We start from the raw sequence: 16,991 nt of genomic DNA, 5'->3' as shown, positions 1-16,991 counted from the left end.
AGGAGGATCTCTGTGAGTTCGAGGCCAGCCTGGGCTTCAGAGTGAGTTCCAGGACAGGCTCCAAAGCTGCACAGAGAAAGCCTGTCCAAAAAAAAAAAAAAAAAACACTTGGTTTGCTCAGTAGACCTGCTCAATATAAAAATCGGTCTAGATGGTCTGCTAGGACAGAAGCCTAAGTCTCTCCCTGTCTTCTGGTTTCTTAGAATCTTGCTCCTATGGCAAACACACACCACACAGCAGCAGTAAAAGTAACAACAGCACTCTAGTTCATCTGTGAGCTAAGTCTTATCTACTGATTGCACCAATTAAAACCACTTACAATGGTACAATTACTAACCTAGTCAATGCTCAGTGGCAGTTGAGCTCTTTAAAACCAGCCCTAGAAACTATATTCAAGGGGCTTGAGAGGTGGCTCATCCATTATGAGTACTGGCTGATCTGTTTCTGAGGGCCCCAGGTTGGTTGCAACCATTTATAACTCCAGTTCCAGGTGATCCAACACACCCTCTTATGACCTCCACAGGCATTGGATACAATGCACAGACATACGTTCAGATAAAACACCCAATTACGTTAAATAAATAAATAGATCGTAGAGATTGTATGTACTCCAGTCACGGGGAGGGTAGTGTACTATGTTAATCAGCTTCCCCAGGAAATGTTTATTTTGACTAAAAGAGGTTTCAGTCCATCACTGGTGGATGCTGTCGCTTGGACCTGTGGCAAATCAGGTAATAGAGCACTCCACTCATCTCGTGACACCAGAAAGGGTGGGTCCCCGAGATCGCCTTCAAGGCCTCATCAGATGGCCTCCTTTTTTCGTTAGACACCATCTCTTGTAGGCCTGCCAGTAGCTCTACAGGCTGGGGACATTCGCCTTTGAAGGAACATCTAAGATCGAGTCATAATACGTGGACTCGCATGCCGTTTGTGTTTGGGTATGGGATGGATAAAACAGCCCAGGAGTATTGAGAGGATTCATGGAAAGAGAAGGGCACAGTAAAGAAAATGACAGTCCTGAGGAAACAAGATTTCCTTCAGAGAGAGGAGCTTGACCTCCGTCTCTGAAGTGTCTCGTACCCATCTCTGTTATCAGTAAATGCTGTCTGGTCAACAGAAAATAAATACAGTGAGCTAGGTTTGTCAAATGTCTTTTAGATTTGTTATTGTGTGTGCATGATAGAGGAGAGGCGTGTGTGTGTGTGTGTGTGTGTGTGTGTGTGTGTGTGTGTGTGTGTGTAGGACAACTTTGTAGAGTGGATTCCCTCACTCCGCTCTTACATGGGTACTGGGGATCAGACTCAAGTTGCCAGACTTTGAGAGGACCTTTACCCACTGAGCAACTTCTTCGGCCACAAAATATTTTTTATGTATTTATTTACTTGAGAGAGAGTTTCATTATGTAGCCCTGACTGTCCTGGAACTCGCTCTGTCGACCAGGCTGGTCGCAAACTCACAAAGATCTACCATATCCAGCTCCAAACTGATTTTTAAATGTGTGAAGTCCACTTATTTTAATAGGGAAATGGACTTGAAACATTCCTTTTTTTTTTTTTAAAGATATATTTCTTCTTTTATATGAGAGTAGCACTCTCCCATACCATGTGCACACTTGGTGCCCAAGGAGGTCAGAAGAGGGTATCAGATTCCCCTGCAATTGGAATTACAGATGATATACTGTGTGGGTGCTGGGAATTGAACCTGGATCCTCTGCAAGAGCACTCAGTAGCCACTGGGCTTTCTCTCCAGCCCCAACTTTAAATGTTCTCACACAATTCAAAACCTATGGTAGAAATACGAAACTTACCTAGGGAGTGGAAACGGCGTGTGATTCGACATAGTATGGTATCAATACCCTAGAGTACTGAATCTCGACTTGTGAATTGAAGAGCTGTTTCTTCAGGGTAAAATACAAGTGAAAAGAAACGCCCCAATGTTTGTAACACCTTTAACTTTGAAGTTTGGAGATGAACCGCAATGGATGAGTTTCCATGGCAATGTTATAAGTAGAGGCAATCATAAATTCACATGTGTGAGAAGAAATAATCAGTGTAAACGCCTTGAGACAAGTATTTTTAGTCTAGCTATAAATAAAACAATGAATCATCCGTATGCTATGCAGATTTAAAGTGGGTAAATTTAGAATTTTTTTTTTTTTCTCTTTACAAAGCTTCATAGTTTAGGGAAGTATATCTTTAAAGTTCAGATAAATGTCCCCCTGAAAGCTGTGTGCTGATAGAAACTGTTGAATGCTGTGTGTGGTGGGAATGCTCTCTACACTGGCCCAACTGTTTCCACTGCAGCCATGGGCAGCCATGGACATCTTAGATGTGGCTAGTGAAAGTAAGGAGCTTCATTTTCAGCCCTGTGGTGGTGGTACATGCCTTTAATCCCTGGGAGGCAGAGGCAGGCAGATCTCTATGAGTTCAAGCCTACCCAGAGAAACTCTATCTCGGAAAAACAAACAAACAAAAAAAGCTGTGTTTTCCTTTTCATTAATTTGAATTAAACATTTACATTTAAATATTTGCTTGTGTCTGTCATGTTGTGGGTTTTTTGTTGTTGTTGTTGTTGTTTTGGTTTTTGGTTTTCGAGACAGGGTTTCTCTGTGTAGCTTTGTGCCTTTCCTGGATCTCGCTCTGTAGACCAGGCTGGCCTCGAACTCACAGAGATCCGCCTAGCTCTGCCTCCCGAGTGCTGGGATTAAAGGCATGCGACACCACTGCCCAGCTTGTCTGTTATGTTGTTAAGACATTAGGAGCTGGAGAGCCATCTCAGTGGTTAGGGGTGTTTATTGCTCTTGCAGAGGACCTGGTTGACTTCTGCTTCCCACAGGGTATCTCATTGCCTCTACCTCCAGTCCCAGGGGATCAGACAGTCACTTCTGGCCTCCAAGGGCACTGCACCCCTGTAGTACACATACATATGTGGGCACCTGCTCATACACATAAAATAAAAATGAATCAACCTTTTATACAGACAAAATGAAATATACTGTGGTGAACATGTTTTGCCAGAAAAAACATTGTCTGAAGATTGTTTCGGATCCAAAATTCTTTGGCTCCTAACTTTTTCCTACCTAGTTCTAGTTAGAGCTATTAACCATTCCTGACTTAGGCTTGTTTTAAAACACTGTCTTTCCTTGAAGAGCTTCTCTACGTCATAAATGTTAGGCCCCAACAGGCTAGTTTTACTATTACTAACCCAGAATACTGAACCACAGCTCAGAATAATGGATGCTATTTTTTCTGAAGTTAATCTCATTATACTAAAAAAAAATAAAAACACGTCTTAAACTTTAGTATAATGCTGAAATGCTTGGAATAAAATGTGTTGATGTAATGACATACTTTGAAATGCATAAAAAAGGAAAATGGATTAATGTTGATACAGATGTCATAAAGCAGCTATAAACAGTGTGTGGTATTTGTGGTTAGACGTCAGCCTCTAAACGCTTTTTTTTTTTTTTTATCATAAGATGTGCAGGGATGTTATTTATATGACAAATTGTTTCATAATAAAATGCTCTAACATGTTGCGTGACAAATATAAGAATATTAAATATTTGAAAGTCTCTTGTTTTTTCCTTGGGTCTTACCACGTCTCCGTTAAACAGAGCCAAGGAGCGATAACGGAGCGTTTGCGAAGTTTCAGCATGCATGATTTGACAGCTATCCAAGGTGATGAGCCTGTGGGACAGAGACCCTACCAGACTTTGCCAGAAGCAAAGAGGAAGAGCAAACAAGCCAGCGAGCCAGCGGGTATGCTCATTGGTTGTACTCTACAGGAGCCCTTCATAAATGGGCTGCGGGTCAGGGTGGGGACTACATAATACATGGCACTAGACTCAGAACTCACTTGGTTATTGATAGCGTTACTGTCGAGACAGAGTCTCATGTAGCCTATGCTGGCCTCAGACTTTCTCTATAGGTGGGGCTGTCTTCAACCTCTTGATTCTCCTGCCTCTGCCTCCCCAGTGCTAGAACTACAGGTGTAAGCAACCACACCCAGCAAAACTTACTTATTTTAAGCATATATTTTGGAGCTTTTTATTTGGTATGTTGACTTTCTGCATTCCAGACATGGTGTCATAGCCCAGGCTTGCTAAGGATGACCATGTGCTGGTCCTCTTACATCTAACCTCCCAAGTATTGTGCCCAGGTATGCAGCACCACACTGGTATACTGCAGTCCTGGGGATAAACTCCAGGGATTTGCACACCAAGCATTCTCCCAACTGAACTACATCCCCAAGCTGTAGCCCCTTCTTTCCAAGTTGTCTCTAAGTCAGATGACTGCTTGCCTTTTGCTGCCCACAGAAATCATGAAGCTAGCCGGGCATGGTGGCGCATGCCTTTAATCCCAGCACTGCAGAGACAGAGGCAGGTGGATCTCTGTGAGCTTGAGTCCAGCCTGGTCTACAGAGCAAGTTCCAGGACAGCCAAGGGTATACACAAAAGCCCTGAAGGAAAAAGAAAGGAAGGAAGGAAGATAGATGATAGGTCATGAAGCTAAAAGCAGAGCTGTGGCCTCTCGGGTGTCTGTGAGTTTTTAGGAGCTGTGGACATGGTTCAGAGCTCACCCCTGCTTTAGTTCTGACTGGTCACCGGCACTCTCTGTTCGAACTGTCAGTTGACATCTGCAGGGTCCCATGGGTAAGCACTCTGTAAGTTCTGTGAACAAGTAAGGACATTGACTCACAGGTGAGAAGTCTGAAGCACATGACACACGATGACTCAAAACCGAAATAAGATCAGTCCAGCAGGAAGTGTGTTGAGATTGCACACTCCAAGTCAAGAGCTAGCTTGTAGGCATCTGCAGAAATGATGAGCCTGTCACAGTGGCCAGGTCTTGTGCCTTGCTTGCTTGATTGAACTGGTGTGGTCTTGGAAACCAGCACATAAACAAGCAGAGTGCCTTCATCATGTGTTATATCTGCAGCAGTCTTCATTCATGTCCAGGCTGGAAACTAAGATGCTGAGGACATTCTCTCTCTCTCTCTCTCTCTCTCTCTCTCTCTCTCTCTCTCTCTCTCTCGTCATTTTTTTATTTTAATATTTTTATGTGCATTGCTGATTGGCCCGCATGCATGTCTGTGTAAGAGTGTCAGATCCCCTGAAACTGGAGATCCAGACAGTTGTGAGCTGCCACGTGGGTGCTGGGAATTGAACTCGGGTCCTCTGGAGGACATTCTTCATTATAAAGTATTAATCATTCTTTCTAAAACTACGTTCTCTTGAGAGGGAAGCTGAAATTCATCACGTTATAATAGCTCAAGCTCATTTTTAAAATAAAAGGACAACCTCTCCTTTTTTTTCTTTCTTTCTTTTTGAAAGACCCAAGTTTTGTAGTGTAGCCCAGGCTGGCCTTGAACCCTTAGCAATTCTCCTGCTGTAGCTTCCCAAATGTTAGCTTCCACACCCAGCCATAGCTCCTCTTCAAAAAGTAAAGGCTGGGGCTAGAGAGGTGACACCCTGCTCTTGAAAAGAACTCCAGTTCAATCCCTGGCATTTCTTCACAGCTGCCTTAACTCCAACTCCTGTGCCCTCCATGGGTACCTGAACTACCTGCACGTATTTGTATATACCCATACACAGATTGTGTATGTATGTCTATAAATATATACATACATGTAATTAAAAATAAGAAAAGTAAATCTTCCACTTTCTCCCCAAAATGAATACACTTAAAATGGTGGCCAGTGTCTGAAAGGTCCTACTCAAACTAACCATTGGTTAAAGTAGTGCTTTTAAGAATGAAGACCTGAGGCTGGGCTGTGGCTAAGTCAGTAGAGTGCTCGACTAACATACAGAAAGCCCTGGGTTCCATCCCCAGCAGTTCATAAACAGGGCTTGGCGGTGCACACCTGTAATCCAAGCACTCAGATTTGGAAAGAGATGGGAACAGGAAAGATCAGAAATTCAAGGCCAACCTCAACTACCTAGCAGTGTTTGGCCAGCCTGGGCTACATGAGACTCTGTGTCAAAACACAGAAAGAGAGAAAGTTGCCGTACAGAGAGGAAAAACACATCCCATATCCTGAAGAAGACACAAAGAAGCCATCAGAAATGTTCTCGTTATCTGGGCAGAGCGGTGCACGCCTTTAATCCCAGCACTCCAGAGGCAGAGGCAGACGGATCTCTGAGTTCAAGGCCAGCCTGCTCTCACTCTGTAGAGGGAGTAGAATAACCGGAGCTGCACGCAGACACCCTGTCAGAAGAAGACAGGATGAGGAGGTGGGGGCAGGATGACAAACAAACAAGAAAGCCCCCCTTGTCGATTGTCAAAACCCCAAACAGTTTCCTAAAACAATCACAGTCCCTTCCTTTGCTCAGAGTGTGGGCTAACCAGGCTCAGCCAAGTAGTTCTGTTCAGGGTCTCACACAGCTGTGCTCAAACAGCTGCTGGGACGGACTGGGGCTGCACACCCAAAGAAGAGCTCACACACACGTGTCCCTGTCAGAGCCTGGAAAGGCCAAGCGGCAGGTGCTAATCTGGGTGTCCTCTTTTTGTGGACTCCCAGTCTCTGAGGGAGCTGGTGTCACCTGGCAGCTGCAGTTCCCACAGCCAGTGTCCCACAAGACCCTGGCAGAAATCCCACTCCGTGCCTTCACTACGTTATTAGTGGTGATTTGTTGAGGCAGCTACAAAAGCCTGGAAGGCTGAAGGAGAGTCAGGGAGTCACGGACCAGCCTCTTAGACTTTCTGTGAGTTTAAGATGAACTGATCATTTCGGATGCCAGGCTTCCAGATAAGCGTTCCGAGCTATATGTACAGGACTGCTCCTGTCATAATAACAAAAGCCAAGTGCCTACAAAGGCAGGTTATTGGCCCTGAGAACTAATGATGTCACCATTCCAAGGAGGAGAAGTCACACAGTAATAGAGCGTCTGTTTTGATCCCAGGCTGTAGAGGCACAGGAGTAAGAATTAAGAGATGTGAACCTGTCAAGTGTCTGTACATACTGGAAAATCCAGAGGGTGTTCTAAAAGGTTAACATTGCCTAGATTTGTATGGTGTGGGGCTTGTGTGTGTGTGTGTGTGTGTGTGTGTGTGTGTGTGTGTGTATGTGTGTGTTGTTCCTTGGGGGGTGTTTGGTGTGTGTTCTGTTGTTCATTTGGGGGTGTTGTTTATTTAGTTTTAATCCATTACTCAAAATCAAAATAGCACATTACTCTTATTTTGATTTTTTTTTTTCTGACAAAGGGTTTCTCTCTGTAGCCCTGACTGTCCTGAAACTAATTCTATAGACCAGGCTGGCCTCGAACTCACAGAGATCCACGAGCCTCTGCTTCCCAAATGCTAGGACTAAAGGCATGCTGTACCACCACCTGGCTTAATAGTCTTAGTTTGAAAAAAATTAAATAATACAATGGAAAACTCTATAAATGACAACCTCTAAATTTTTTCTGATTTACTTTCTTCGTTATACAAAAGTTATTTTTGAATGTTTGGCAGTTAGAAAAGGAAAAATTTAAATACATAAAAGCCTGCTTCCTGAGACATATAATGGTCTGGGGGCTGTCAGTAAGGCTCAGCTGGGTGAATGGAGGAGCTTGCCACCAAGCATGATGACTTAGTTACATTTCTAGGACCCAAGTGTTTGAAGGCAAGAACCACATCCTGCAGACTGACCTTGAACAGCACAGGTGTCCATGCATGACCATGCACACTTAATAAATAAATGTAGCTTTTTTTTTTTTTTTTTTGAGGAGACAGAGGACTAGAGAGATGATTTCATGGCTAAGAGCAAATGCTACCCTTCCCGATAACCCGAGTTTAGTTCCCAGCACTCATGTTGGCCAGTTCATGGCCTCCTGTAACTCCTGCTCCAGAGGATCAGGTACCCTCCTCTGGCCTCTGTGGACACCTGTACTAACATGCACATACCCCCACAGAGACACACATACACATGATGAAAATTAAAATAATCTTTTAAAAAAAAACCATAAATCTCTTCAAAGAGAGAGAGAATATGTTTTCATTTTACCCTAAATGAGGAACATCTCCCTGGCTTGCTTGAACTCCCCCCCAGCAGCCTCTGCTGCTCCAGCCCTCCACGTCCACACTCACTCCTTCCCAGGATATTCTTCTTTTGACTACTACAGAAAAACAAAGGATTCTGGCCAAAATAATGCCTGATTCTGCTTCCAAATCCTTCCTGATTTCGAGCCTAGATGTCTGGCAGCCTAAGATTGTTCTGTCCTAATATATAATTAAAGTCGTTTATGTTTTTATGAGAGTAAAAAGCATATTAGCAACTGTTCACATTTTGCATTGTAAATCACAAATTATTTGTGTCCTGGGCGAGCAGACTAATGGACATTTGTTCTACGTCAATTTCCTGACAGAAAAACTCATCCCTGCTTCCTCCTGGGCCCTTATCCTGTGTTCCTTATCTTTATTAGAGAGGGATTTAAAACTTCTTTTTTCTTTTTTTTTTTTTGGTTTTGCGAAACAGGGTTTCTCTGTGTAGCTTTGTGCCTTTCCTGGATCTTGCTTTGTAGCCCAGGCTGGCCTCGAACTCACAGAGATCCACCTTGCTCTGCCTCCCTAGTGCTGGGATTAAAGGCGTGTGCCACCACTGCCCGGCTAAAACTTCTTAGGACCATGTAACTGTACACACGCCCCCCACCCTCCTGTCTTCAGTGCCTTGGACTGGCCCTTGTCTGCCTTTCACCAGGAGCCTCAGGTTTTGCTTCTCAGAGCTATGTCATCATCCCCCAGGGCTCGTTAGAGATGCTCATCTCTGCCCCACCCCAGGCCTGCTGAATCACAAGCTTCCAGGGGCGGAGCCCAGCAATGTGTACTGACAAGTTACCTGGATAAGACAAGCCAGAGTCTGAAGACCTTCTCTTTAGCCATGGGATGCTCTTGCTCCTGACTCCTAACCTGGAATACTCCTAGAATTCTTACAGTAACCGTCTCTCCTGGGTGCTTGCATAGCGGACAGAAATAAGTATTTATAGGTCCACGTAACAGCCTATTAGCTGGCCCTGCGGGCCCTGGCTGATCTTGGTGCTGAATATTTCCTCTAACGTCTGTGTTATGGCCTGTGGTTTCCCTCAACTGAAACTTCCTGCGCTTGATCAGCACTGTGACTGTGCTCCAGTGAACTCACCTCTCCGATTGTAGCTCCTTCACGTCTCTCTTGGGATCCCCTGTCATTCCCACTGTGTTCACCTACGCTGTAATAGGTGGGAGAGGGGCTTGGGTCTTAATTAAAGTCGCAGGCACAAATGACAGCCTAAAACACATTTGGGTTTTGTACAAGTCATGTGAGGATGAAAAGAAACTTTACAACATTTCTGATTATTTTTCTCTAAGGTTTTTTTTTCCCCCTTTGGTTGTTAAAAACAAACAGGTGTGGGTATTATCCTCAGTGTTTGGAAATTTAAAGAGATTCTGGGGTGGGTCTTTTTTGGGGGGAGGGGGCTATGTTGTTTGGCCTTGTTACTGTTTTGTTGTTGTTTAGGTTTGGCTTGTCTGTTTGTTTTGCTTTGTTTTTCAGAGACAGGGTTTCTCTGTGTAGCCCTGGCTGTCCTGGAACTCACTCTGTAGACCAGGCTAGCTTCAAACTCAGAGATCCACCTGCCTCTGCCTTCCAAGTGCTGGGATTAAAGGTGTGTGGCATGTGCCTCCACTGCCTGGCTGTGTTGGGCTTTTTAATTTTAGATATTATGATTGTGCACTTAGGGATCAAAGGGCAGTTTTGGAGTCATTCTCTCCTCCTACTTTTTTACATGCCTTCTGGCACTCAGGCTGAGCCACCGTCCCAGTCCTGTTTTGACTTGGGGTCTTACCTTTAGCTCGGGCAGACCTTAGACACACATCAATCCTCCTTCTCTACTTCCCGAGTTTTAATGTTCCTGGTGTGTCTCATGCCTGACTGTGTGGTGTCTGTTCCTCTATTACTCTCACGTATTCCTGTGAGGCAGGGTCTCTCCCTCAACCTGGGGCACATGTATTTTTGCTATGCTAACAACCTGGAAACCCCAGATCCTCTTGTCTCTCTGTGCACAACTCACACGAATGTACACAAGCAGCGGAGAGTCCAAAGCACCAGGCCCACATTTTACTTGAATTCTAGGACCCGAACTCAGCTCCTTATGCTTGTACGAGTGCTCTTACCACTGAGCCCTCTGACTGATTATTTATTTATTTGGTTGGTTGGTTGGTTGGTTTTGTCAAGACAGAATTTCTCTGTGTAGTTTTGGCGCCTGTCCTGGATCTCACTCTGTAGACCAGGCTGGCCTAGAACTCACAGAGGTCCACCTGGCTCTGCCTCCCGAGTGCTGGGATTAAAGGCGTGCACTACCACTGCCTGGCTGGCTGGCTGGCTTATTTTTTGGATTCATGTTTTGTTTGTTTGTTTGTTTGTTTGTTTGTTTGTTTGTTTTTGGAGCTGAGGATCGAACCCAGGGCTTTGCGCTTGCTAGGCAAGCACTCTACTGCTGAGCTAAATTCCCAACCCCATGGCTTATTTTTAAATAAAAATATTCATAATAAGATTGGGCTGCTGGCCATGGTGCCATCACTGTGAATCCCAGCCCATTCTGGGCGACAGAAGACTCATCTCAGAAAAAGAATTAGGCAAATGAGTAAAACGGATCTGGGAGAAGCTCATAGAGGAAATGGGTCTTCTGATCTTTATCTACAGTAGTGCACAAAGCAAAAGTTCATGGGGAAGGGCCAGGAGCACTTTCCAGATGAGTGGGAAGAGAGGCCCCGGCTAGACCCTCATGCCAGGCAGATGAAAAGGCAGGCTGACTGGTGTCCTGTGTCTAAAACATGCCGCCCTTGACCATTTGTTTAGCCTATGGAACACCACTGAAAGATGGAGGCGAGCAAACAGATGAGGAAGCCGATGGGCCATTCTCAGACGACGAGATGGTGACTCACAAGGGGCTGCGGCGGTCCCAGAGCATGAAGTCTGTCAAGACCATCAAAGGCCGCAAAGAGGTCAGTGTGCAGTGGGTAATTGTTTTCCTGACAATCTGTGTGAGGGATTGCCTTCTACTTTGTCATTACTGATATTAAATGACCAGTGAATGAAGGATTCCACTCAGAGGGCAGCATTGTAATTGAAATTCTTTATTAAAAGCAGGTGTGGGGCTGGAAAGATGGCTCAGTGGTTAAAGGCACTGACTGTTCTCCCAAAAGACCCGGGTTCAAATCCCAGCACCCACATAGCAGCTAACAACTGTCTGTAACTCAAAGATCTGACCTTCAGGCAAAACACCAATGCACATAAAAGAAAAAGAAAAAGAAAGAAAAGAAAAGAAAAGCAGGTATATTAGGGATCTCTAGGGACATTTCCTCCCCCTGGAAATTTTGAAATAGGAAAGTCCTTATTTTGTGCTCTGTGTAGAAAGTGGCATTTCCACCTGGCAAAGCCCACGGTTATTGTGACTGTCTGTTGCTGCCCTCTACATAAGCAAGGAAAGCTGCTTATGTAGAATTAACTACATAGTGTTGCTTTCAACAAGTCATACATGATAATTAAATAGTAGATATATGCCCACAGTCACACGGTATCATTGTGCTAAGGTTCACTTACTGACATTGTACTCAGCAAAATGTAAATAATAAGTCAGTGTTTTCATCTGTGATTGGGAATGTTCTATGTACTGCATATGCCCATCACATCACCAGCTACGTTTCTGTGGGTGTTCTTAGTAAGGTGGTAACTTGCAAGGGCATTGCTTTGATGGTTGGTTGATTTGGGTGCTGCACTGGTATTTGAACCAAGGACCCCATGAAGGCTGTGCAAATATTATACTTCTGAGCCACGTTCCCAGCATCTTTTATTTTGAGACAAGGTCTCAATAAGTGCCCAGACTGGCCCAGAGCTCCAAGATCCAGGTAGATCTTGAATTACAGTCCTCCTGACTGGTCTCCCAAGAAAGCTGATGTTTTATGTCGGAATAGTGAAACAATTACTATGACCATGAACTATTAAAACCTACCTAGTTTTAAAAAATAGTCAGTCTGTTTGGTTTTATTTGTTTTAGTTTAGGTTAGTGTTGTGTTTTGTTTGTTTGTTTGTTTGTTTGTTTTTCCAGACATGGTTTTTCTGTGTAATTTTGTGCCTGTCCTGGATGTCGCTTGGTAGACCAGGCTGACCTTGAACTCACAGAGATCCACCTGGCTCTGCCTCCCGAGTGCTGGGATTAAAGGCATGCTCAACTACTACCCAGCTGGGTTACCTCTTATTAATATTAATACTTTTCTTTCTTTAGGTGCGGTATGGTTCGCTAAAATATAAAGTGAAGAAGAGACCACAGGTGTATTTTTAGTGTCTACACCTCACCTATCTCAAGACAAATAATCCTAACAAATCAACTTCATTTTCTAACTTGATGTATTCAGGACTTACACTTTAAATCTTCCGATTGTGGCAATGATGGGATTTACTTTAATAACATTAAGTAGTTTGTTTTTTTAACAATTACTTTTAGATATTAACTGCTAAATGTAGTGATGTAAGGTTTATTAATGTGCATGTTTATAACAACAGTTACAGAGAATCATGTTATCTGATTTCATCAGCAACATTGAGTGTCTGGGAATCTAAGGATAAAACATAGACCCAGGGTATACTTGAAAAGTCTCTGCTTCAGGATACACCTTGCCCTTCTGGTGTGGCATTGTGTTTACGCCCATCCGTGCCACCCACATCTGTCACAGGAGAGTGGTGACAGCCACTGAGCAGCCAGTGTTGTGACAAAGACATACTGTAAGGTGGTGACATGTCCCTCACATAAGCCTTGGAAGCTTTCCACCATGAGCTGAAAGGTTTTGAAACAGATATTTGAAAACCAGGTGTCCACATAGCACTTTCCTGGCTGGTTTTGCACACTTGAAAATTGTTTACTTATTTTACAACTGTACATTTACTTTAAATTTTATCAGTGCTGCCTTTTTTGTTGTCTGTGATGTTCCGACATGTCGAAATTACGCCTTGAAATGCATCATCTCCTTTTCCTGCTCATTTGTGTCATTTGTGAAATTCATTTGATGTACAGTAGGGATACATGCTAACGCTTATTAAATTGTTACTTTTTGTTTTGCTTTTTGAGATAAGGTCTCTTGTGGCCCAAGGGTGGCCTTGAACTCCTGATTCTCTTCCTGCTTCCACAGTTGCTGGGATGACAGGTGTATATTATCACACCTGACTAATTTTAACTATTTTTAATTATGTTCTTAACATCTAAGAAGTTATTAACATTAATCAGTATCCATAGTTGAATGTGATGTGTTTTTATCAACAACAATTACATTATTTTCGGTTTTAAAAAATAGCTTTTGCAGGAGAGAGTCAAGACCAGTGTAGCACTTAGTGTTTTCTCTTTTAGGGTTTTTTGTTTTTTGTTTTGTTTTGGGGAGTAGGTTAAGAGACAGGGTTTCTTTGTGTACTCTTGGTTGTCCTGGATCTCGCTCTGTAGACCAGGATGCTTTGAACTCACAGAGATCCACCTGCCTCTGCCTCTCTGCCTCCCGAGTGCTGGGATTAAAGGTGTGCGCACGACTGACTACACTGTCAGTGTTTTCTGACTCATGGAACTGTCCAGTGACCACACCTCATTCTTGAGCGTGGCAGAGCCAGATGCTGGCTGACAGACCTGGCGGTGTCTAAAGTCATCTGAATCTTTTTCTGGCTGAGTTTATTCCCTAAAGATGAGTGTCAAGATAAAGCACAAGGATAGTTGATGCTACGTAGCACAGGCTCCCAAAGACCACCTTTTAGTGTAAGAGATTGAGAGGGATTGAACTCGGGGGCTCTTTGCATTTGCCCTGCTAACTGCATTATGAACCCTAAATCAGTGTATTTGGGGTGATGGATAATCAAAACTTCAATAATTAAACAATATTTACTTGGGAGTGTCTGAGTGTCATTCATGCATGACCTCTGGATGCTACTCTGAATATTTATTTCCTAAACTGACTCACATTCTTAATATTGAGCACCAAATAAAAATTCAATTATTTTCCCCAAATTTAATCTTGTATCTCCATCTACTTTGCTTTGACTCATAGCCTCTTGGTTACTAGATGAATTCTTCAACTTCTGTCCAAACATCTATAATAAATTATTGGAAAGAGTGTTATTTATTTTGCCTGGCCCTGTTCTGCTGTGTACAAAGGCCATACTGCATGCTTGGTTTCCCAGGCAGAGGCAGTGTTTCCTGATAAGACAATTGGATAAGTAAGTTACTCTGTCTCCATGGGAACTGATTAACACCATATTATCTTCTAGAAATCCAGTTTCTGTATTACACCTGCCCTTTGGAGCTACAGATAGGTGCCATGCTTGACATAGGCAAGACCCTGAGTTCAATCCCTGAATCAAAAAAAAAAAAAAAAAAAAATTAGTTAAAACAAACTTACCCATCTTTTAAGGAATGTGTATACTATTTGTTTTCTCTTTGTTGTTGTTGTTGTTTTGTGTGGAGCCCTGGCTGTGCTGGAACTCACTCTGTAGACCAGGCTGGCCTCAAGCTCACAAAGATCCAGCTGCCGCTGCCTCCCAGGTGCTAACATTAAAGGTGTGTGCCACCATGCCCAGCTTGTTTTGTTTTGAGACAAGGTCTCTCTCTAGCCGGCTTGAAACTTACTATGTAGCCCAGGCTAGCCTCAAATTTGTGGATACTCTTCATGCTTCAGGCTTCTAAGCGCTGGGATTTCAGGTGTGTACCACCATGCCCTGTTCCACGGACTTTTTAAATTGGGAGAATTATTAATTGGGAGAATCAAAATGCCTAAACAAAGACAACACCTGACTCAGAACTAATGCTGGCTGTCCTGTTCTGTTCTCATCCCCAGCCCATGCTTGGGCATATCCCTGCTGGTGACATGGTTAATACACTTGAAGCCATCTGTCCCCACAGTCCTATGTCATAGCAGGTCCTTTTCTTCAAACTTTGTATATGGAGAAATAAAGGGCTTTTTTGTTTTGTCTTGTTTTGTTTCTTTTAAGGTGGAGCAGGTCATATCCTTAGTTTCTCTGCTTTTGAAGCTGATAGTTTTTTTTAAGAGTTGTAAGTTTATTCATAGACCACAGTGCCTTGACTTACCTTACTGCCAATTGGGATACCAGCATGCAATGCACAAAGCTGTTTAGGGCGCTGTTTCTCTGCTTTTTGGTGTTTATCCAGAAATTATAGCCTACTTGTGTTTTATCTGACTAGCCTGTCATTCCGTGGGATCATTAATACTTAAATATATTCCCCACATTTAACTATTGTTTAAGCATAAGAATTGATATAGTCTACATGTCTCTTTCTTTTCTTTTTCCTTTCTGATATTGAAAGGAGCCACCAGTACAGCCAGAGAGATAGCTCGTTGGTTTAAGAATGCATACTGCTCTTACAAAGGACTCAGGTTCAGTCATTAGCACCTGTACCTGGTAGGTAGTTCACAACTGCCTGCAACTCCAGCTCCACTTCCAGACAAACCTGCATGCATGTGAACATACTAACACACAGATATACATACCTACACATCATTTAAAAAATTTTTTTAAATCTGTAAGAAACAAAAAGGAACCAGCAATAAGCTGATTGCTAAATGAGCAATGATATAAACCCACCTCACTCCCCAACCAGACCCCATCCACACATATCACTGTGTATTTTAGATGGCTAAAACGATGACGAGATCCTGCCACCACTGCTGGTAAGAAACACTTCACTACATGGATAGAGCAGAGCTATCTACTCGTGTGTTTTCAGGGATCTCATTCCATGTGTCACCACCAAAGACTTCCACAGTGTTATAAAAGCATGTAAATACTCTAAAATTCTGTCAAACATTCTTTTCTATACTTTCGGGGAGATGCCTGAACCTTTATGGTATTACTATAATGTCTTATATTTACTGGTTTTTTATTGTAATGGGCTAATTTTTCATTGAGTATCTTTCATTGGGAAAACTAAGGAGATCTCCGTAGATCTAAATATAGAAATCTAAATGCCGATTCCAAAGCTGTTTCCTTTGTCCTCTTCTTTTTAGGTTGATTTATTTGTGGAAATAGGTGAACTTTTAAAAGATTGTTGCTTTATGGTTTGTAATATTTCTTAAGAAACATACCCTAAGATTAAAGTTCTTGGAAAATACTTTTCCCCTAAGAACTTTTAAGACATAGTCTTTTAGGGGTGTTCTGCAGATTGACCCTCTTTGAATATTGTATATCAACCCTTTTTGAGTGTTGACCCTGACTTAACATTTTTTCTTCTAATATTTTTTTAACTCTGTACTTTAATACTTTAAGCAAGAATAACTTTATAAGATCTCCTTGTAAAGCTATCCTTAAGCCCCATATGTGGGTGACTCTGCAAGTGTATTTTGGGAATTTTTACAATAAAGTAAACTTATTACGTTAGTGGCGGTTGGGTATTTCTTTATGTGTCGGTGTATGTGTGTTGAACTCTATGAATGTTCTTTATTATTCAGCATGTCCTGATTTAATAACAGACGGCATCTGTGTCCTTCAGACTGCATTGGCAGAACAAATCATGACGATGGTCACTTTCTGGAAAGCTTGTCATAGGCCGAGGAAAGCATCCTGGATGGTGGAGTCTGGATGCTAGACAGAGAAGCAGAGAAAACAGCACAGGAACTCTGTCGCGACAGATTGGCTGGCGGTCAGCAGCATAGTCTAACCGAACATTCGGATTTCTGTGTCCTGGAAGTGTTCTGGAGTTCCGTCTGTGTGAGAGTCTGTGTCTGCTTCACACTTAAAGATAAATCCTGTCTTAAAAGCTCCCTTGCTTTGTTTCATTATGATATGCAATGTATGTTAATGGTGTTTTCAGATAGCATTGAAAATGGACTTACATGGGCTGGAGAGATGGCTCAGAGGTTAAGAACACTGACTAGTCTTCCAGAGGTCCTGAGTTCAATTCCCAGCAACCACATGGTGGCTCACAACCATTTATAATGAGATCTGGCGCCCTCTTCTGTATACTAAATAAATAAATCTTAAAAAAG

General features: G+C 42.9%; 1 protein-coding gene across 4 annotated transcripts in view; it reads left to right on the top strand.

Annotated features, from left to right (window-relative positions):
- The window catches only part of Reep3 (receptor accessory protein 3), an 83,237-nt gene extending 66,447 nt beyond the window's left edge, over nt 1–16,790 (top strand). The window contains exons 4-7 of one of the 4 annotated variants that reach the window (XM_036167651.1): nt 3,617–3,761; nt 10,816–10,961; nt 12,242–12,286; nt 16,496–16,790. In XM_036167651.1, coding sequence (XP_036023544.1) covers nt 3,617–3,761; nt 10,816–10,961; nt 12,242–12,286; nt 16,496–16,591 — 432 coding nt within the window. In that variant the 3' untranslated portion in view covers nt 16,592–16,790. The other 3 variants (XM_036167647.1, XM_036167648.1, XM_036167650.1) reach the window with 3 other exon arrangements.
- Nucleotides 16,791–16,991: the final 201 nt, after the last annotated feature.

Source organism: Onychomys torridus, chromosome 18 (genome assembly GCF_903995425.1).
Source record: "Onychomys torridus chromosome 18, mOncTor1.1, whole genome shotgun sequence".
Lineage (NCBI taxonomy): Eukaryota > Metazoa > Chordata > Mammalia > Rodentia > Cricetidae > Onychomys > Onychomys torridus.
The sequence above is the reverse complement of the archived record's forward strand: the minus strand, read 5'-3'. Positions and strand labels throughout refer to the sequence as shown.